Source organism: Bos taurus, chromosome 2 (genome assembly GCF_002263795.3).
Source record: "Bos taurus isolate L1 Dominette 01449 registration number 42190680 breed Hereford chromosome 2, ARS-UCD2.0, whole genome shotgun sequence".
In the NCBI taxonomy this organism is placed as follows: Eukaryota; Metazoa; Chordata; class Mammalia; order Artiodactyla; family Bovidae; genus Bos; species Bos taurus.
In genome coordinates this window covers 26,569,808-26,592,605 of record NC_037329.1, presented here as the reverse complement: position 1 = coordinate 26,592,605, position 22,798 = coordinate 26,569,808, and the positions used below count along the sequence as shown (strand labels likewise).

The 22,798-nt window shown below is 42.1% G+C and overlaps 1 protein-coding gene across 2 annotated transcripts; it reads left to right on the top strand.

Annotated features, from left to right (window-relative positions):
- The first annotated feature begins 2,650 nt into the window (after nt 1–2,650).
- Nucleotides 2,651–22,452, top strand: KLHL23 (kelch like family member 23). Of its 2 annotated transcripts, NM_001205507.1 has the most exons (4): nt 2,651–2,863; nt 3,781–4,995; nt 8,551–8,703; nt 20,366–22,452. In NM_001205507.1, exons 2-4 carry the CDS (start codon nt 3,783–3,785, stop codon nt 20,674–20,676), a joined length of 1,677 nt encoding a protein of 558 aa, NP_001192436.1. In that variant the 5' UTR covers nt 2,651–2,863; nt 3,781–3,782; the 3' UTR covers nt 20,677–22,452. The 2 variants fall into 2 exon arrangements, with proteins under 2 accessions (NP_001192436.1, XP_059747069.1); XM_059891086.1 differs by lacking the exon at nt 2,651–2,863 and having other exon boundaries at nt 3,300–4,995; nt 20,366–22,444.
- Nucleotides 22,453–22,798: the final 346 nt, after the last annotated feature.

The following is a 22,798-nucleotide window of genomic DNA, read 5'->3' as shown; positions in this document are numbered from 1 at the left end:
GGCCTGGTAAATAAAGCTCCAGGCCAACTATTAGAATCAAGGAATATTTTATGCGATTGGTATGGGGAACAAATTGGCTTTCTCTGGTTGGTCCTGAGTTGGAAGTAGGGGTAAAAATCAGTAAGTTGGCTGTCACTGACCACTTCCTGGGTCAGAAAGATCCCCTGGAGAAGGAAATGGCAACCCACTCCAGTATTCTGGTCTAATTGCTGGTCTAATTGGTCTACTCTAATTGCTGCAGAAGTTGTGGTTTGGCTTCTTGGGCTTTTTGTGTGGTTCAGAGTTCTGTTGTCATATACAGTCTGGTCATTGTTTGTATATTGTCTCTCAGACCATATTCTGAGAAACACACTGGGGCTCTGGTGTTCTTTCACCCTGGTCTCCTTCCTCCCTTAAGCTGGCTACACTGTTGTTGCCAATGCTGCTGCTAAGTCGCTTCAGTCGTGTCCGACTCTGTGCGACCCCATAGATGGCAGCCCACTAGGGTCCTCTGTCCCTGGGATTCTCCAGGCAAGGATACTGGAGTGGGTTGCCATTTCCTTCTCCAATGCATGAAAGTGACAAGTGAAAGTGAAATGACTCAGTGGTACCCGACTCCTAGTGACCCCATGGACTGCAGCCTACCAGGCTCCTCTGTCCATGGAAGTGTCCAGGTAAGAGTACTGGAGTGGGTCGCCATTACCTTCTCCACCTGAGCCACTGCTACTGCTGCTGCTAAGTCGCTTCAGTTGTGTCCGACTCTGTGCAACCCCATAGACGGCAGCCCACCAGGCTCCCCCATCCCTGGGATTCTCCAGGCAAGAACACTGGAGTGGGCTGCCATTTCCTTCTCCAAGGCAGGAAAGTGAAAAGTGAAAGTGAAGTCGCTCAGTCGTGTCTGACTCATAGCAACCCCATGAACTGCAGCCTACCAGGCTCCTCCGTCCATGGGATTTTCCAGGCAAGAGTACTGGAGTGGGTTGCCATTGCCTTCTCCTACCTGAGCCACTAGGGAAGCCCATTAAGTATACTAGAGGGCTTTAGCTTCAGAATCCTCAAGGCTAGTGGGAAATTAACAGTACTTAGGCATTTACCCATCACTATAGTCAAAATTCTCCAAGCCAGGCTTCAGCAGTATGTGAACCGTGAAATTCCAGATGTTGGATTTAGAAAAAGCAACGGAACCAGAGACCAAATTGCCAACATCTGTTGGATCATCGAAAAAGCAAGAGAGTTCCAGAAAAACATATACTGTAGTTATTGTTGTTCAATTGCTAAGTCATGTCCGACTCTTTGCAACCCCACGGACTGCAGCACGCCAGGCTTCTCTGTCCTTCACCATCTCCCAGAGTTTTTTCAAGCTCATGTCCATTGAGTTGATGATGCTATTGAGCCATCTCATCCTCTGTCATCCCCTTTTCCTCCTGCCTTCAATCTTTCCCAGCATCAAAGTCTTTTCCCAATGAGTTGGCTGCTTGCATCAGGTGGCTGGAGCTTCAGCTTCAGCATCAGTCCTTCCAGTGAATATTCAGGACTGATTTCCTTTAGGACTGACTGATTTGATCTCCTCAAAGTCCAAGGGACTCTCAAGAGTCTTCTCCAGCACCGCAGTTTAAAGGCATCAATTCTGCGGTCAACCTTCTTTACGGTCCAACTCTCACATCTGTACATGACTACTGGAAAACCATAGCTTTGACTAGATGGACCTTCATTGGCAAAGTGATGTCTCTGCTTTTTAACACACTGTCTAGGTTTGTTATAGCTTTTCTTCCAAGAAGCAACTGTCTTAATTTCATGGCTGCAGTCACCGTCCACAGTGATTTTGGAGCCCAAGAAAATGGTCTGTCACCGTTTCTATTGTTTCTCCATCTATTTGCCTTGAAGCAATGGGCTACACTGTAAACTCCATGAAAGTTATGGACCATCTTTCACTACATCGTTTCCAGTGCCTATGCCTAAGCAGGCACTCAATACAGTCTTGCAAATGAATGAATGAAAATGTTTGATATTAGGTTTTGTTGGAACAAAAAAGTTCCAACAAAGTGAACTTTCTGGTGTAGCATATAGACACCTTTATGTGATTGGACTGGCTGCCACCAGAAGAAAGACTGGAGACTGCTCCTTCCAGCTACTCTAAATACTGGAACCTGAATCCTTGGCCCTGGCTACTTTCAGTTTTTCTCAAAGCTCCAAGTTAACCCAAACTGTACCAATTAGTCCCTGGGGCTCCAGAGTGCTCTCCTAAGGGGTAGAATGGAGTTCATGGGAAAGTAGCCCCTACTTCTGGCATTTTGAAGGTAACCTCAACCCCAGACCTATAGCTTTGTTGTATTCTCTCCAACATCCACCCGCAATTCCACTCCACAATTAGGTCCTGGGCTGGGGAGAGCTACTGAAAGAGGGAGAAAGGAGGTCCCCAATCCCTATATCTGGTTCTAAATCAGGACTTATGGAGTTTGTCTAGAGAGAAAACTCTCGGGAGTGTCTGTGTTGGGGGTGGGGCTAGGGAGACAGGTCTAAGGAAAGAGGGAAAAGTGGCCCGGGCGGTCTCCTCGGAGAAGCCTTCCCACCTGCTGCAGGGGGAGCCTCGGGTAGGAGTGCAGCCGCGCGCCCGCGCGCCCACCCCGCTCCTGCCCGCAGCGCGGCCCCGCCATCCGTGAGTTCCCGCGAGTGGCCCCGCGCCCCAGCAGCGTGGGGGGCTGTTCGGTTGGAGGCGGGGAGCAGCCGGGGCACCAAAATAGGAGCCGCTTGTGGGCTGGAGCTGCGCTAGCAGGCAGCCTCCGCCGCGCCTCTTCCAAAGATGGTCAGAGGGTCCGGAGGCGCCCCCGCCCCCGCTCGCCGCTAGCCCGCAGGTCCGCACCGCGTCCCGGAGCCACTGCCGGAGGTAGGTGCGGAACGGACCCGCCGCCCGAGGCCAGCCGGCGGGGAGCGAGCGGGGCCAGACGCGGGAAGCGAGGCCACGCCGCCTTCCGAGCCCGCCTGCGGCAGAGGCGCGGAGACAATGGCCGCGCGGGCGGCGGGCCGGGCCGAGCGCGGGGCCGTCCGCGACGCCGTCCCCACACCTGTGCCGCGGCCCGGGACAGAGGGACGCGGCACCCGGCCCAGTGGACGGCACGCGGCGCCCTCGAAGCGAGTCCCCGCGCCGGCCTCCGGGCGGGGCGGTCCCCGGGCGGGAACGCCGGCTCCGGGCCCAGGCGCGCGGCGCACGGAAACCCCTGCGGCAGTCCGCGGTGGTGGCGCGGGGATAGAGGGGCCGCCGTCCGGCCGCTTTACTTTCTGTCCTTCCTTGAGCAGAAAGGCACAGGGTTTCCCTTTTCCGAGATTTCTTCTAATCAGTTATATTTCTGTCATCCGTTTCCTGGCAATCGATGCGACTTGAAAGGAAGACGGAGCTCGGGAAAAAGGTTGAATTGGGGCCGGCCAAGGTCCAGCCTCGAGTGAGGTGACCTCTTGGACGCTTGGATTGTCAAATGTGAGGTCTCTCTAGGACCCTAACTCGGGGCAGATTGAAGAGATTGGGTAAATGAGGTAGCAAATAAGTATCTCTTTTTGAGAGGACCCACTGAATAATCCGGGGGCCTCATATCAGACTACGAGCTACCCTGAAATTAAATTGACCATCAAATAAATTATGAAATAGTCTATCCACGTTTTGCATTTGTGACTTAGACTGCTAAACTTAGTCTATCTAGTTTTGCATATGCGATGTTAATCAATCATTGCAATGACAGGAATATTGGGCACTGATTATCTGGGATAATATGCAAAATTGAAAACACGTTTGTTTCATGTTTATTGCAGCCATGGCTCTAAAAGGACAAGAAGATTATATTTACCTTTTCAAGGATACCACGCATCCAGTGGATTTTCTGGATGCATTCAGAACATTTTACTTGGATGGATTATTTACTGATATTACCCTTCAGTGTCCTTCAGGCATAATCTTCCATTGTCACCGAGCTGTTTTAGCTGCTTGCAGCAATTATTTTAAGGCAATGTTCACGGCTGACATGAAAGAAAAATTTAAAAATAAAATAAAGATCTCTGGCATCCACCATGATATCTTGGAAGGCCTTGTAAATTACGCGTACACTTCCCAAATTGAGATAACTAAAAGAAATGTTCAAAGCCTGCTTGAAGCAGCTGATCTGCTACAGTTCCTTTCAGTGAAGAAAGCATGTGAGCAGTTTTTGGTAAGGCACTTGGATATTGATAATTGTATTGGAATGCACTCCTTTGCAGAATTTCACGTGTGTCCAGAACTAGAGAAGGAATCTCGAAGAATTCTGTGCTCAAGGTTTAAGGAAGTATGGCAACAAGAAGAATTTCTGGAAATCAGCCTTGAAAAGTTTCTCTTTATCTTGTCCAGAAAGAATCTCAGTGTTTGGAAAGAAGAAGCTGTCATAGAGCCAGTTATTAAGTGGACTGCTCATGATGTAGAAAATCGAATTGAATGCCTATATAATCTATTAAGCTATATCAACATAGATGTAGATCCAGTGTATTTAAAAACAGCTTTAGGCCTTCAAAGAAGCTGCCTATTAACTGAAAATAAGATCCGATCTCTAATATACAATGCTTTGAATCCCATGCATAAAGAGATTTCTCAGCGATCCACAGCCACAATGTATATCATTGGAGGCTATTACTGGCACCCTTTATCAGAGGTACACATATGGGATCCTTTGACAAATGTTTGGATCCAAGGGGCAGAAATACCAGATTACACTAGGGAGAGCTATGGTGTTACATGTTTGGGACCCAATATTTATGTAACCGGGGGTTACAGAACTGATAACATTGAAGCTCTTGACACAGTGTGGATCTATAACAGTGAAGGTGATGAATGGACAGAAGGCTTGCCAATGCTCAATGCCAGGTATTACCACTGTGCAGTCACCTTGGGTGGCTGTGTGTATGCTTTAGGTGGCTACAGAAAAGGGGCTCCGGCAGAAGAGGCTGAGTTCTATGATCCGTTGAAAGAGAAGTGGATTCCTATTGCAAACATGATTAAAGGTAAGTGCAGACTGTGTTTCTTCTGTACTTTTTAGGTGTTTGAGATGAGACAAAGGGTCTCAGATAACGTTATAAAAAATGCATCACTTGGGAATGCTACCTTGGAGTTATAGTTGGATTATACAAATCAAATAATGCTACCTAGAATGTTCGAGGTAAAAATGTAATATAGCAGTCCTCAACTTGACTGAGAGTTATTTGGTCAGAGTATGCCACCCAGGCTGGAAAAATAATGTTATTTATATGAGAAAACAGTCTAATTCATTGTACCTACTCTAGAGCCTGTTTTGAGTCTATATCTTGCTTTCAGTCAAGAATTTATATTTAAATCAAAGGCTAAATGAAGAGAAAAAGCTGGGTGGTTTTATTCATGTTTATTTATTATTATGCTTATTATTTTTTGCTTGCTCTTGAAATCAAAGCTTTTGAGTCTTGCTTTTAAATATTCACTTTTTTTTTTCTCATCATCTGATCATCTGTCTTTTAAAAGGTCTTTCATTAAAACCTTGAAAGGTTTGGTCCCTGTAGGGTGTAACAAATTACATTCTTTCAAAAACTAGAGGACATATAGCCTCTGCTCTTTGTGATTCCAGTCATATCTTAGAGGGTAGAGGAGAGGGGCAGATCCCCTGTCTCCTGCACGCAGCCCACACAGCCATGTACACAATTGGGTCTCAGTATTTGTCTGATAAACACTGTTTTTTTCTGCTGTTTGGTACCAGATTAGCCTTGTTGTTGTTCCCTCCTACTGGAAGAAAAGTTAAGCTGTAATCTCATTTATTTCATTACATATATTCATTGGTGCTGGGGAGTTGCACACAAACTGGTAGGTTGTTACTAAATTTGAGTCATTTTATCCCAGATGTTTCTTCCCAGGCCTTTCTGTTTCTTTTTTAATGCTAGCAAGGGTGTGGGAATCTGACCTGGCCTGGGAATCTGACCGTGTGTGATCCTTGGATGAGAACAGGAAGCCTGAGACACAAAATGGTCTTGTGACCAGGCACACTGCTTCTGAGGCCAAGCTGCCTGGGTCTATATCTAAACCTCTCACTTACTTGCTGGTGAGCTTAGGCAAATCGTTTAATCTCCCTGTGCCCCAGTTTTGCCATCTGTACAATGGGGGTGACAACATTACATGGTTTAGGGTTTGAGGGGATTAATTTAATTTATGCTTGTGAATCACTTAGAACAGTGACAGGCATAGAGTAAGCACTCAGTAAGGGTTAGGCATTATGGTCATGAACACTAAAATGTTTATTTATTTGGCTGTGCTGGGTCTTAGCTGTGGCACGTGGAATCTTTGACCTTTATTGCAGCATTGGGATCTAGTTCTCTGACCAAGGATTGAACCTGTGTCCCTGCACTGGGAACGCAGAGTCTTAACCACCAGACCACTAGGGAAGTCCTGGTCATGACCATCCTTATGGAAGGACGTGTCAGCTTTGATAGGGCAGAAATATCTTTCATATTCCATTACAACCTCTCTCCTGCATGCCTAAAGTTTCCGCAGTAGTTGGCAGGATGGGAGAAGTGGCTTCAAGCTCAGTGCTGTTGCTGCTCTGGTTTTCACTCTGCCTGAGCTTGACTCCCCCATTTACTAATTCCCCTCCCTAGAGTGGCTCTAAATATCCTAACTCCTTTCCTAGGAAAGAAACAAAGAAAGTTCAAATATTTTAGCAGCTGTTGTAAACCTGGCTATATTTCTGCCTCTGCTTCTTAATGATAAGATCACAGTTTCGGTGGTTTTGTAGTTTAGAGTATATTTCTTTGAGGGCTGAAATGTATTACTTTATGAAATGTTGTTAAATCATATTTGAAACAATGTTTCTGGAAAGAGAAATGCAGCAAGGGTGTCTACACTGTCAAGAAAGCCGCAAGTGTTCTCACATTAGCCTTGAGTGGAATGGAAGACCCTCTTACACTGAAGTCCTCCCCTACCTCCTAGCTGGGTCTGAAATTCCAGAGTTTTATATTTTTTAACTTAAATTTCGATTCTTGATTATATCTGACCATCCCTGGGAAGGGTAACACTTCTGTCAGTCAATTGCACTTTCCGCAAGTGCTGGTTCTGACGGGTAGACTCATGATGAGCTTTGTTTCCCGTTTGTCTCTAGAAAGAATAGCACTATGTTCCCCAATTTGTTTTATTTTGTAGTCATGAAGTGAACTAGCAGCTTTCCCTGGTCATGAGCACCGAAATTGGGCAGAGTCAAATTTCAAATTCATTTCCTTTTTTAGTTTAGTCATGTACAGAGAAGAAATAAATACTTGACTGTTCAGGACTTCCCTGGCGGTCCAGTGGTTAAGACTCCAAGCTTCCAGTGCATGGGAGGCAGGTTCAGTACCTGGTGGGGGAACTAAGATCCCATGTTGGACTCGGTACAACCAGAAAGATACATTAAAAACAAATACTTGGCTGTTTAGAAAATCCTAACTTTTTTCTCTTTCATCATAGCTGCACTGCTTACAAACTCGCTTTTGTTTTGGAGTAGAAATGTACAGGGAGATTGAACTGCACCTTGCACAGAATGGGCTAAGTAAAATGTTGCTTGAAAGACTAACCTGACGTTTTCAACTAAAATGAGTCTCCTCATCTTTCTTCCTTGGAGAAGGAAATGGCAACCCACTCCAGTACTCTTGCCTGGAAAATCCCATGGATGGAGGAGCCTGGTGGGCTACAATCCGTGGGGTCGCAAAAGAGTCGGACATGACTGAGCACTTTCTTTTCACTTTTTTCTTCCTCATGTCTTCTTCCCCTGATGAATCCACTTCCTCTTTATTTTTCTGTGGCATTGGTGTTTCCCAGTTTTCTGCGCTCAGGACCTCAGAATGAGTCTTAGACGCGTCAGTCTTTGAAGCCCATCTGTTCTTCTGTGTCTCTTACCTCGGTATCCTTCCCCCACACTCAAGGCCCAGTCTAAGTCAGACCTCGGTACTTTGCACCTGGGCCAGTACCTCTCTCTTTCTGACTCTTGCCCTTCTATTTCTGTAGTCCCTCTCTTCCTCTGTTTAAAATGTCCTGCTGAATTAATTGTATGTTTCTTAGTCGGGCATGAGGATCTTTTGCTGTGTGGCTTCAATTTACCACATCAGCTTTAATTCCCACACGACAGCCCCAGGAGTGCCACCTGCCTGCTCAAGTGCTGGGGATCAATCCGGGCTGCATGACATTGTCCAGTGAGTCTTTGTGTTCCCCTTTCCCTCCGCTTCAGATGGCTTTCTCTTATCTCTACCTGCCGAAGGCCACCTACCAAGGCCCAGGTCAAATTCTGCCTGCCAAATTCTGTGATTCCCCTAGACCAAGCAATGTCTCCTTGCTCTGAACACTCACAGGAGTTCTCTACCCTGCATTCTAATTATTTGTATTAATGTCTCACCCCTCCCTTAAAAAAAAAACTGAGGAAGCCTTAAAAATTTTTTTTCCTATCCTTTGTAACTCCTGGGACAATGCCTTGTGTCTAACGTCCATTTTAACAAAAGCAATAATAAACAGTCCAATATTCACTGCAAAACCAAAAGACCAATCTGAAGATGTGATTTTAATTTAACACACAGGCGTAGGAAATGCTACTGCCTGTGTCTTACATGAAGTTATCTACGTCATTGGCGGCCACTGCGGATACAGAGGCAGCTGCACCTATGACAAGGTCCAGAGCTACAATTCAGATATCAATGAATGGAGTCTCATCACCTCCAGTCCACATCCAGGTAACAAATTACTGTCTCAAATAGTACGTGTTGTGATGCCACTTATCAACATAAAAGAGGGCTAAGAATATGCTGGAACTAGACAGTACTAAATTTATAGTACACTACACTTGGATATAATTAAAAGGCCCCAAATAGTCACATGTTCATCTGACAACAATCACAATTAACTTATTCCAATTCGAGGACATCTACAGATACTTTCCCTGATGTCTTTACATGACAAATATTTTAAGCCTGTGTGGTTAAAAGTATTAGTTCTTTTAAAATTTTTTTTACAAAGATTCTGTTCTTCCATTTCCTATTCCTTAGTTGTATGCTTTTTTTCATTTACTACCTGTGTTACAGAAAACAGAATTTTTATGGACAGGTAAAAACATTAGTCTGTCAAGTAGGTGGGAAGGATATCTGTTAATTCCTTTTAGGAGGTGATTTTTTTTTTTTAAAGAAGCATGTTCTTTGTGGGTTTCAATAGGTGTGAAGCACTTACTCCTGTGATTGCAGGGCTCTTTGTCGGCCTTAACAGTCATCACAGGAGCTTGTCTGCCCACAAAGGGTGGCCTGCCTTCTGTGGTGTCCTTTGTTCTTTGGCTTGTCTCTTTGGGTAAGGCTCAGGGGAAAGCATAAACCTCTTACAGTTATGCCATCTGGTTAAGATTCTTTTCATTAGGAAAGTTTCATGTCACCGTATCACTATACTACTTTGAATCATTTTCCATATGGCATCAGGCCATATGTCAGTCCATATGTCCATATGTCAGTCACTGGAGAGCATAATCAAAATTCACAAGCTTGACCCATCTGAGAAGAAGAATAATAGCTAACCTTCTTGAGCACTTTCTATAGGTCAAGTACTGCCTAAGCACTTGGCATGAAATACTACCTTAAATTCTAACTACAGCCCTGTGAGTTGGTATTGTTTACCCCTCTTTTACCCCATATTTGAAAATGGAGGCTTAGAAAGGGTAAGTAGCTGTGCCAAGGTCACGGTTTGGAAGTGGTGGGTCAGGATTCAAAGTCAGGAAGTTTGAGTGCATTAACCTGTGGCATAACCAGCAAGTAGTCTTCCTCTCTGGAAGGGAGCAGGCTCTGCTGCTTTTAACCAATGCAGCTAGTTTGCCCGTGCGTCATGTGTGTTGTGTCATCTCACAGTTCAGGGCGAGCACACCTGAAGCTGGGTCTGTGTCTCCATGTACAGGACTTCCACAACAATCAGCCAGATGCTGTCCTGGCTCTTGAAGACATCACGGAGGCAGTCATCCGTCTTCTAGTAGTTCAGATGTATTATCCTAGAATCCCCACAACGTTCTGTTATAACTAGTGAAATTATGGTAGAGAAAAACAGTAACAGTCATATTGAATGCAGGCATGCCTTGTTGTTTTGTGCTTTGTAGACATTGCATTTTGTACACACTGAAGGTTTGTGGCAACCCTGCCTTGAGAATTCTGTCAGTGCCATTTTCCCAACAGCCTTTGCTCACTGTGTCCTGTCCCATTTTGGTAATTCTCACAATGTTTTCAAACTTTTTCATAATTGTTATATTTGTTCTGGTGATCTTTGATCAGCAGTCTTTGATACTCTATTCTAATTGAACTGGCATTTTTAGCAATAAAATATTTAAAAATTAACATATATCTATTGTTTTTCTAGACATAAAACATTATGCTGCTGCTGCTGCTGCTGCTGCTGCTGCTGCTGCTGTCACTTCAGTTGTGTCCGACTCTGTGCGACCCCATAGACAGCAGCCCACCAGGCTCCCCCATCCCTGGGATTCTCCAGGCAAGAACACTGGAGTGTGTTGCCATTTCCTTCTCCAGTGCATGAAAGTGAAAAGTGAAAGTGAAGTTGCTCAGTCGTATCCGACTCTTAGTGACCCCATGGACTGCAGTCTACCAGGCTCCTCCATCCATGGGATTTTCCAAGCAAGAGTACTGGAGTGGGGTGCCATTGCCTTCTCCAATAGACTACAGTATAGTGTAACCATAACTTTTTATGCCCTGGGAAACCAGAAAATTTGTGTGGACCCTTTATTGTGATGCTCACTTTATTACTATGTTCTGACCGAACTTCAGTTTCTTCAAGGTATGCCTGTAATAGCTAAGATTAGACGCTTTACCCTCTGAGCCACCAGGGAAGCCTAAGTATGTGCCAGGCACTAACTTTTCCAGTACTTTCACATGTATTAATCCAGTGAAAGTGTTAATCACTGAGTCATGTGCGACTCTTTGCAAACCCACGGACTGTAGCCCATCAAGCTCCTCTATCCATGGGATTCTCCAGGCAAGAATACTGGAGTGGGTTGCCATGCCCTCTCCAGGGGATCTTCCCAACCCAGGGCTCAAACCCAGGTCTCCTGCATTGCAGGCAGATTCTTTACCATCTGAGCCACAGCAGTCCTGTGAACTAGATACTGCTACTGTTTTATAGGTCACTGATGCACACAGACAGTGAAGAGGTTGCCCGTGGTCAGCTAGCTCAGGCTGTTGTGAGTTTCAGATCCAGGCAGCCTGGCTGGAAGCCCACGCTCTGAACAACTACGTTGTTACTTCATTTGATCCTCATGTTAACCTAAGTTAGATATTATTCTGACTTATCTTTACAAAGAAGATCCAATATATGAAAAGTCAGATCAACAAATCAGAGGGCAGTTGTCCACACTAGAAGCTTAATTTATATTTCATAAAGGGATTGCTTTAAAAATAAATCTTCCATAACACACTTAAACTGGATATGGCTTGTTGACTGATGGAGAGCCACTGCAGGTGGCTTAGTAAGACTTAAGCCAAAGGATGTAAAGCCATGGCAAATTGAAAAATCAGTCAGAAATGAATATTAAATTACATTATCAATCCCTGGGAACATAGAATTCCACATGGAGCATTTTGATTCATGTTGAACATAAAATGAGAAATGAAGATATATTATCACCTATGTTGTATATCTTCTGTTTGGCTCTCACAGTGTTCAAAATATTTTTTAACTGGCTTGTTATCAATATTTAAAATTCAGGAGATTTCAAATAAAAATCATTATTTCTGGCCTTTAGGAAAATTGCAAGATCTGTCATCATATTCCTTCCTGGCAACAATCACTGGGGCCAGGTAGTGGCTATTCCCTTCAGATGAGGCTTCCATTTCACCACAGACTATTCCATGCTTCTCACATCATAGAGCTTGAGGGGGGCTGCTGTATTTCTTACCCCTGCCTGGAGAATCCCAGGGACAGAGGAGCCTGATAGGCTGCTGTCTATGGGGTTGCAGAGTCGGACACGACTGAAGCGACTTAACAGCAGCAGCAGCCTGCTTCATTCGGCTAATCTGTTATCTCCTTGGCCCTGGGAAGCGTTTGGATCTACATCCTCTGAATTATGGCAACTTAGGCTTCCTATGGGGCTTCCTAGGTGACTCAGTGGTAAAGAATCCGCCTGCCAATGTAGGAGATGCAGTTCGATCCCTGGGTTGGGAAGATCTCCAGGAGAAGGAAATGGCAACCCACCCCAGTATTCTTGACTGGGAAATCTCATGGACAGAGGAGGACTACTGGGGTCGCAGAAGAGTCAGACGTGACTTAGTAACTGAACAACAACATGCTTCCTATATGTTTTAGGAGCACCTCCTGAGAAGCGTAAAATGCCAGTCGTGAGTCTACCTTATAGATATGTAGCTTAGACTGCAAATAAATGACTATTATTATTTTTTAAAGGTAATATAAATGTTATCTTTTTTCTTAATGCTTTTAAGGGTGATTGCTTTGTATAGTTGAAAGACAGGGGAGTATAATTCCATCAAATTCAAGATAACATTTATTGAGACCTTACCTTGGGAAAGATACCATTGTATTGATAGTTATTACATGAGACATTAAAGATGATTAATTTTACTGCCACAGGAAGTCAGAATATAGTAGTAAATACACATACATAACAGGAACACAATCTTACAAATAGATGCTATTGAAATTGAGGGCAGAGAGAGCATCAGTCTGATTAAGGGGATCTGACAATCTTAGGAGGCTTCCAGGAGTAGGTTGTTACGATTTAGGCTTTCTGGCAGAAAGTTAGCCAATGAAGGAATGCTAATGGGAAAATTCCAGGTTTACTCCAGTTCTTGGGAGTAGAAGTGTGAGTGAGATGCAAGAGGGAAGAATGAGAGACCAAATGACAAAGTTTATTTGAAAATCATGTCACGGAGGGCTTTGAATGGCCTCCATAAATTTTAAAAATAGAGAAGTACCAAAGTTTTCAGAGCAAGAGAATGCTGCATTGTCAGTTTTAGTTTTAAGAAAAGAGTTCCTTTGAGAGTAGACTGGGAGAAAGATGGCAGGGAGGCCTACTCAAGCTATAATATGCCAGGTAAGAAATACTAAAAGCCTGCAGTGGCAGGAGTAGAAAACAGGCAGGTGTGAGGAATAGTGTAGGTTCATCATTGATTGAATGGTAGTGATCACCCCCTTGGGTGATTGGACATTGGGGATAAGGGCAAGACTCTCTGGCTTATTGACTGGCAGCATTGAAGTAGCAACCAATGGGAGGGGAGAAGTGGAGGGATGATAAGCTCAGTTTTGAGTGAAATGTCAAGAACTAGTTACTCAGACAGTAAAGAATCTGCCTGCAATGCAGGAGATCAGGGTTCAATCCCTGGGTTGGGAAGATCCCCTGGAGAAGGGAATGGTAACCTGTTTCAGTACTCTTGCCTGGAGAATTCCATGGACAGAGGAGCCTGCTGGGCTAGAGCCCATGGGGTTGCAAAGAGTTGGGCATGACTAGACAACTAACCAGAGAAGGCAATGGCACCCCACTCCAGTACTCTTGCCTGGAAAATCCCACGGACAGAGGGGCCTGGTAGGCTGCAGTCCATGGGGTCGCTAGAAGTCGGACACGACTGAGCGACTTCCCTTTATTTTCTCACTTTCATGCATTGGAGAAGGAAATGGCAACCCACTCCAGGGTTCTTGCCTGGAGAATCCCAGGGACAGGGGAGCCTGGTAGGCTGCCGTCTATGGGGTCGCACAGAATCGGACACGACTGAAGCGACGTAGCAGCAGCAGCAGCAGGACAACTAACACAACTTAGAAGAGCTGTCCAGAAAGCAATGGGAAGTGTGGTTCTGCAGTAGGAGGAAGAACGTGGGTAAATACGGAGACCTGGGCATTGTTTGCTTAGAGATGATGGCCAGGTGTGGAGGTGAATAAGATGCCTTGGGAGGTTGGGACTAACAACACATAAATGAGCAGAATCTTGAGAAACAGCATTAGTTAAAGGAGGAGCTGAGAAAGAAAGAAGAATGTGTGAAGAACCCAGGAGAAGCAATAAGTGATAGGGAAGAAAAATCCGTGGAGAGCTTTGTCCAGTGGGGAGAATGTTCTCTCTTGGCTCTGCCCTTTATTTACTTATCTAATCTTGGGCAGCAGCTTAAGCTCTTGGGTCTTACTTTCGAGCAAAATAAGGATGTTAGATTAGATAAGCTTTACAGTTCTTTTCAGTGAGAAAAAAAATCTTAAGTAAAATTTTTAAAGCATTTTTTAAAAAGTGGATATTGAATACATGAAAATATTATGGTTGTTTCTGAATGCCTGCATGGCTTTGTTCCGATCACTCTTGTAAAACTGAATATCGACTGCCATGTTTTTATAGTGAACATTTGTGTGTAAACTCTGAGCTGTTTTCATACTGGGTTTGAAATTGCTCATTCATTCATTTGTCCAACAGATATTTGCTGAGTGCTTTCTAATGCTGTGTACAGTGCTAGGAACTCGATAAACAAGATACAGTACCTTAGCCTCAGTAGCTTCATAGAGTGACCAATAAGAAAAAAGTCAGTTACAGCTGAGCAGGTTTCCACCAACTAAAACAGAACATTATGTTGCATTTGGGTAATGGGAAAAAATACCAGGAATCATTTTATTTTTATACTTTTTAAAAACTGAGATGTAGTTTATGTACAATATAAGTTCTAGATGTATAATATAGTGATTTACAATTAAAAATTTTTTATACTCTATAGTTATTATAAAATATTGGCTGTATTCCCTGTGTTTTACAATATATCCTTCTAGCCTATTTATTTTATACATAATAGTTGGTACTTTCTTAATCTCCTACCCCATCTTGCCCGCCCCCCCCCCCCCCCCGCCCATTCCCTCTCCCCACTGGTAGCCACCAGTTTGTTCTCTAGATCTGTGAGTCTGGTTCTTTTTTGTTGTATTCACTAGCTTGTTTTATATTTTAGATTCCACATATAAGTGATTCATGCAATATTTGTCTTTCTCTGTCTGCCTTGTTTCACTTAGCACAATATTCTCCATGTGTGCTAAATTGCTTCAGTCCTATCTGACTCTTTGAGACCCTATGGACCATGGCCCACCAGGCTCCTCTGTCCATGGGATTCTCCAGGCAAGAATACTGGTGTGAGTTGCCATGCCCGCCTCCAGGGGATCGTCCCAACTCAGGGATCGAACCTGCGTCTCTTATGTTTACCTGCATTGGTGGGAGAGTTCTTTACCATTAGTGCTACCTGGGAAGCCCTAATACTTTCCAAATCCATCCATTGTTGCCAATGGCAAAGTTTCATTCTTTTTATTGTGGAATAGTATTCCTTTTTATTTATATATATATATACACACACACACACACACACACACACATATATATACACACCATATCTTTTTTATCTGTTCATCCATTGTGTTTTTTTGCTTTGTCATTTAAAAAAAGTTTATTTGTTCATTTTTATTGAAGTTTAATTGATTTACAATATTGTGTTAGTTTCAGGTATACAGCAAAGTGAACCAGTTATATACATGTATGTCTCCAGTCTCATTTAGATTCTTTTCCCATATAGACCATTTATAGAGTATTGAGTAGAGTTCCCTGTGCTATACAATAAGTCCATTGTTCACCTGTTTTATATATGGTAGTATGTTTATGTTAATCCCCAAACTCCTAATTATCTCCCTACCACACTACCCACTTTGGTAACCATAGTGTGTTTTCTGTCTGTGAGTCTATTTCTATTTTGTAAATAAGTTCGTTTCTATCATTTTTTAAGATTCTACATGTAAGTGATATCACATGGTATTTGTCTTTGTCTACTTTCCTTCACTTAATATGATTATCTCTAGATCTATGTTGCATTATTTTATTCCTTTTTATGGCTAATATTCTATTGTATAAATATATCACATCTTTATTCATTCATGTCTCCATAGACATTACATTGCTTCTATGTCTTGGCTATTGTAAATAGTGCTACAATGAACATTGGGGTGCATGTATCTTTTCAAATCATGGTTTTCTCCAGATGTATGCTTAGGAATGGGATTTCTGGAAGATAGGATAGTTCTATGATTAGTTTTTTAAGGACCTCCATACTGTTTTCCGTAGTTGCTATACCAATTTGCATTCTCACCAACAGTATAGGAAGGTTCTATTTCTTCCACATCTTTGTCAGCATTTATTGTTTGTAGATTTTTTGATGATAGCTATTCTGACCAGTGTGAGGTAATACTGCATTGTGGTTTTGATTTGCATTTCTCTAATAATTGGCCACCTCATGCGAAGAGTTGACTCATTGGAAAAGACCCTGATGCTGGGAGGGATTGGGGGCAGGAGGAGAAGGGGACGACAGAGGATGAGATGGCTGGATGGCATCACCGCCTCGATGGACAGGGTTTGAGTGAACTCCGGGAGATGGTGATGGACAGGGTTTGAGTGAACTCCGGGAGATGGTGATGGACAGGAGATGGTGATGGACAGGCCTGGCGTGCTGCGATTCATGGGGTCACAAAGAGTTGGACACGACTGAGCGACTGAACTGAGCTGAATAATTGGTGATAATGAACATCTTTTTTTTTTTTTTTTTTTTTATTCATTTTCTTTTTTTTTTAATTAAAAAAATTTCAGGTATACACGTGCTCCCCATCCTGAACCCTCCTCCCACCCCCCTCCCCATACCATCCCCCTGGGCCATCCCAGCGCACCAGCCCCAAGCATCCAGCATCATGCACTGAACCTGGACTGGCATCTCGTTTCATACATGACATTTCACGTGTTTCAATGCCATTCTCCCAAATCTTCCCACCCTCTCCCTCTCCCACAGAGTCCATAAGACTGCTCCATACATCAGTGTCTCTTTTGCTGTCTCGTATACAGGGTTATCATTACCATCTTTCTAAATTCCATATATATGCGTTAGTATACTGTATTTATGTTTTTCCTTCTGGCTTACTTCACTCTGTATAATAGGCTCCAGTTTCATCCACCTCATTAGAACTGATTCAAATGTATTCTTTTTAATGGCTGAGTAATACTCCATTGTGTATATGTACCACAGCTTTCTTATCCATTCATCTGCTGATGGACATCTAGGTAGCTTCCATGTCCTGGCTATTATAAACAGTGCTGCGATGAACATTGGGGTACACATGTCTCTTTCCCTTCTGGTTTCCTCAGTGTGTATGCCAAGCAGTGGGATTGCTGGATCATAAGGCAGTTCTATTTCCAGTTTTTTAAGGAATCTCCACACTGTTCTCCATAGTGGCTGTACTAGTTTGCATTCCCACCAACAGTGTAAGAGGGTTCCCTTTTCTCCACACCCTCTCCAGCATTTATTATTTGTAGACTTTTGGATCGCAGCCATTCTGACTGGCGTGAAATGGTACCTCATAGTGGTTTTGATTTGCATGAACATCTTTTTATATGCTTTTTAGCCATATGTCTTCTTTGGAGAAATGTCTGTTTAGATCTTCTGCCCATTTTTTGATTAGGTTGTTTGTTTATTTGATATTGAGTCACACAAGCTCTTTATGTATTTTGGAGATTAATCTTTTGTAAGTTGCTTCATTTGCATATACTTTCTCCCATTCTGAGGGTTGTCTTTGCATTTTGTTTATGCTTCCTTTGCTGTGCAAAAGCTTTTAAGTTTAGTTAGGTCCCATTTGTTTATTTTTGTTTTTATTTTCATTACTCTAAGTGGTTGCAAAGAGTCGGACACGACTGAGCAACTGAACTGATCTCTAAGTGGTGGATTGAAAAAGATCTTGATGCAATTTATGTTAAAGAGTGTTCTGCTTATGTTTTAAGAGTTTTATAGTAAATAGCCTTACATTTAAGTCTTTACTGTATTTTGAGTTTATTTTTGTATATGGTGTGAGGCAGTGTTCTGATTTCATTCTTTTCCATGTAGCTGTCCAGTTTTCCCAGCACAACACTTATTGAAGAGACTTTTTTTTCTCCATTGTATATTCTTGGCTCCTTTCTTGTAGAATAATTGATTATAAGGATACAGGATTAACATACAGAAATCTATTGCATTTCTATACACGAACAATGAAAGAGAAAATAAACAAACAATCTCATTTACCATAGCATCAAAAAATAAAATGGCTGGGAATAAACCTGCCTAAGGAGGTAAAGACCTGTACTCAGAAAACTAAAGCACTGATGAAAGCAATTGAAGATGACGCAAACAGATGGAAAGATATACTGTGTTCATGGATTGGAAGAATTAATATTTTTAAAATGACCACATCATCCTGAGGCAATCTACAGATTCAGTGCAATCCCTATCAAAACACCAAGGGTATTTTTCATAGAACTAGAACAAATAACTTTAAAATTTGCATGGAAAGACAGAAAACCCTGAATAGTCAAAACACTTTTGAAAAAGAACAGAGTTGGAGGAATCAGTGACTTTGGTCTATACTACAAAACTGCATTAATCAAAAGAGTATAGTACTGGCACAAAACAGATACATACATCAATGAATCAGAATAGAGAGCCAGGAGTCACTTTATTTTGGACATTTTTGTTGCTATGGAAAGATTGAGATTCTTCTTTAACATGAGTCACAAAATGATGATTTTTTTGGTAAGATTTGAATAATTAAAAAATAGCCTACAAACCTCACTGTTGAATCATTTATACCAACTGATAAAATTTTTGTATCATCATTAATTTTCACAGTAACCATTTAACAGAATGACTCATAATTTATATAAATAACATGTCACAAGTACTCAAAAAACAATGAAATCCTATAAAAATTATAGATTTATTTAACTGAAAAGGAATAAATGGGTTTTCAGAGGTGGGATAATTCTTGGATGTCAGAAACTGGAGAACATCAGCATGTGGACTCAAAGCAGAAATACCAATCTTCTCAGAATTTTCCTTATGCTTTGAAGCCTAAATAGCAACAGCTTTACTGAGAAGAACCTGTCTTCCCTACTTACAGGGAAATCAAAGAATGATTGTGCATTCTTTCTAAAGAAAGCCTTTAAGTTTTTTTTCCATCAAGTATTGGGAGTGCATATTTGGGCACAGAGGGTACAAGGTACAATTCATTCATTGATCCAACAAGCGTTTACTGAGTCCTTACAAGGTGCCAGACATTTGCCATCCTCCAAATAGGATGGATTGGGCAGGACACAGGTCCTGCACTGCTGGAAGGAAGAGAGAGACTATAAACAGGAAGCACATCAGATCGTAAGACGCGCTACAGAGAGAATTAAAGTAGGGTGGTGTGGTAGAGACAGCTGACTGGTTCCTGCAGGTTGGATGACAGGAGAAGGCCCAGTGAGGAGTTGACAGATGAGAACTGAATGACGAGAAGCAGGCAGCTATGCAAAGACCTGGGAAAAGAAAAGACTTCCAGACGGAAGGAACAGCTCAGCAATGGAAAGCTAACTCTTCATTTATTTGCTGTAATAGTCATCCCACTGACAACTCCTGCTCTTCCTCAGGTCTGTAGTTGATATTCCATAGAATGAACTCCCAGGCTGGGAGTGATGTGAGCACTACGACCTGGGATGTTAGAAACAGGGCTGGGACTAGCGTCAGGCAAGCGAGACACCTGAGGCACAAAACGGAAGGAGAAACTTGGAGAGGAAGCACCTCATCATGGTTTGTGCTCTAGGCACATCACTTGCCTCATCCTAGTCACAGCCCTGGGAAGAAGGGAGAGGAAGTGAAGTTGCCAGAGATCCCAGTGCCTTGAACAGCCAGCAGGTTTGGATGTGGAGGGGGGAGATAAAATGGAAGAAATTAAAACAGCCTGGAAGGCTGAACCCCAAGAAGTGGACTCCCAGCTCCAGGACACAGACCTCATACAGCAGCCCTCTGCCTTTGAGCACCTTCCACAGCTTCTAAAGGTCACAGACTGTAGTTCCCCCAGTAAACTGGCTTGTGTTTCTCTAACTTCTTGTGTCTTTAACTTAACCAGCAGTATGAGAGAGGCAAGCATCTGTGGCAGCACGTACCAGCTCAGGGTTAGCTGCTAAGACCCGAAGGATCCTACACCAGTTACCTAGGACGTGTTCATGGCAGAGGGACTCTGCTGCTACACCTTTTACACACAGGCGTAGAGAAAAGGTGCCTGTGCTGGGAAGTTCCCAGAAGGGTAGTGGTCTGAGGATGAGTTCTTCCCAGCACCCTGAGAAGTCAGTTTAAGGATAATCTGAAAGACAGTGGCAGTCATCTGAACTTGATGACTGGAAGTGGATTTTAAGGGTCCGTGTTGCAGTAGTGTGTGCTGGAATCAAAATGTCACAACTACTCTATTTTTGTAAGCCAAATTGTAAAGCATTATTACATCACTACCCTAAGGTTTCTCTTCTGTTTGTTGACTCTAATAAAAATGTGCTTTCTTTTTTCTTTTTAATAGAATATGGATTGTGTTCAGTTCCATTTGAAAATAAGCTCTATCTAGTTGGTGGACAAACTACAATCGCAGAATGCTATGACCCTGAACAGAATGAATGGAGAGAGATCGCTCCCATGATGGAAAGGAGGATGGAGTGTGGTGCCGTCATCATGAATGGATGCATTTATGTCACTGGGGGCTATTCCTACTCGAAGGGGACGTATCTTCAGAGCATTGAGAAATACGATCCAGATCTTAATAAGTGGGAAATTGTGGGTAATCTTCCAAGTGCCATGAGGTCCCATGGGTGTGTTTGTGTGTATAACGTCTGATCAAGTCCAAAGAAATGACCAAGTAATCACTGTTTCATGGTGTAGTAAGAAAAGAATGTAGGGTTTAGAGTCTCTTACTTGCTACTGTGGCCTGGCACATAACAGGTAAATTATTCTTCTTAACCCCCACTCTACACCTCAACCTAGTGATTAATGGTCAAGAAAAATCTTTTGTCTATTTATAGTTGAATAAATCAATGGAGTCAACACCTATAATCTTTGCTCATCAAAGGTGATTTGGAATGCTGGACACTTGGTAAAAGGTGGAATGCCTTTGTAGCAAATTTTTTCTCCTGGTAGCAGCAACACTGGGTGTAGGTCAAAATCATTCTGTGGAATGAGATGTCTCTTATGATCCTGTAATGTAATAGTGTACATTGTTTCCACTTAGCTAGCAAGGAATTTGAAATATAAGGAGGAATATTCTCTACCTCTACAAAATCAACACTTAAGCTTTTTTTTTCACCTTTAGAATTATTTAGAATGGACTTAAGTTTAGTGTTTTTCCTTCGTAGTGTGTATTATTTATTGTTATGATTATTTACTGACAACAGAGATATACAAGATACTGTGCAGAAGATTATTACTATTCATAGAGTTTACAAACTAAAAGAATGGAAAATATGAAAAACTGCAGAGAAAGTAGTTGAATATCTGCTGATCCTAAGAGCTATTTTTAATTTTCAGCTTTGATGTAAATTGCTAGTTTAGGTATCTTTAAGCATGTTAGAAAATGCTCTTTGTTCATAAGTATAGATATGTGTCTGCATATGAAATTGAACTTTGAGCTGGAAAGCATGTAGAACATTGTAATATAGTAGAAAATGCATTGATGAAAAGAAATTTGAATTCACTTTCCACTAACTAGATGTTGTGACTTGGACTGAGTCACTTGACCCACTGTTGGTTGGAGCTTCCCTCCCCAGGCACACTGGTACTGTGGGTGACAGAGGCGCCTAGACATGGATCCAGCATCTCTTGGGGTTGCCTGAGGTGGTCTGGGTGGCTGCAGCTTCTGGGCCAGAAACATCTTTGTCCATTTTCTCCATCGTACCTACCATATCACTTTCCAAGTGTGCTGTAACTTGAGAAAAGTTTGGAAGCTTTGCTTAATTCATCTAAACTTAGTAAAATCTGTTAGATCATCTACCCACACTCATCATTTTTTAAGAGGCAATAATTATTTTTAACCTTAAATATGTAAGTGTAAAACTACCTAATTCTTCTGACTTATTTTTACATTTTAGAAGGAACCTGTTTAATGAACTCGTTTCAAAAGGCATTTTAAGTAGATATAACCCTTTGGGAATAAATATGGTACTACATAGCAAGGGCCATAATAATGACCATATCTTTTCCTCATAAATTTTACTCCTTGATACTGTAACCTAAAGCATAACAAACAGAAAGATAAAAGCATGAGGTTGCTTATGTCTGCATTATTTTCAATAACAAGAAATTGGAAATAATCTAAATGTCAAAGAAGAAAGTGGGTTAATAAAAAGTGAAGTCTTATACTGCCATTAAAATAATTGTTCAGAATACTGTGTAGAAACGTGGACATGTCTGTGATATGATAAGTAAAGTAAGCACAATATAAAATGATATGCACACTATCATTATGACTATAAAATCTTCATGCATGTGGAAAGTAATATGCAGAACTGAAATTCACTGTGTTAGTGTAGGGGATATGGAATGATTTTTAAATTATTTAAATACTTTAATATTACTTTGTATTTTCAATAAAAATAAATAAATCACTGTATATGTAGTAAAACTGCTTGAATTGGGGCCAGTTGAATTGAAGAACAGTTAAGCTTCTGAATTAATGAAACAACTGAATTATAGACTATTTCACCCTGTAACTGAATTATAGACAATTTTATTGCCTTTAAGAATATCTGCATTTAATGCTGAACCAATATTTTTTTTATCCAGTAGTACTTTAGAGAGCTCTTTTATGAACAGATAAGAACAGTTAGAATCGTCTTCACCGCCTTTTCAGCTTGTCCAGATCTTATAAAATCCTGACCCCAGCCTAGCCACTGGAAATTCTTTCCTAACTGTTTCAGCCACAGTACAACTCTCATTGTCACATTTAAGGAATTTAACATTTATA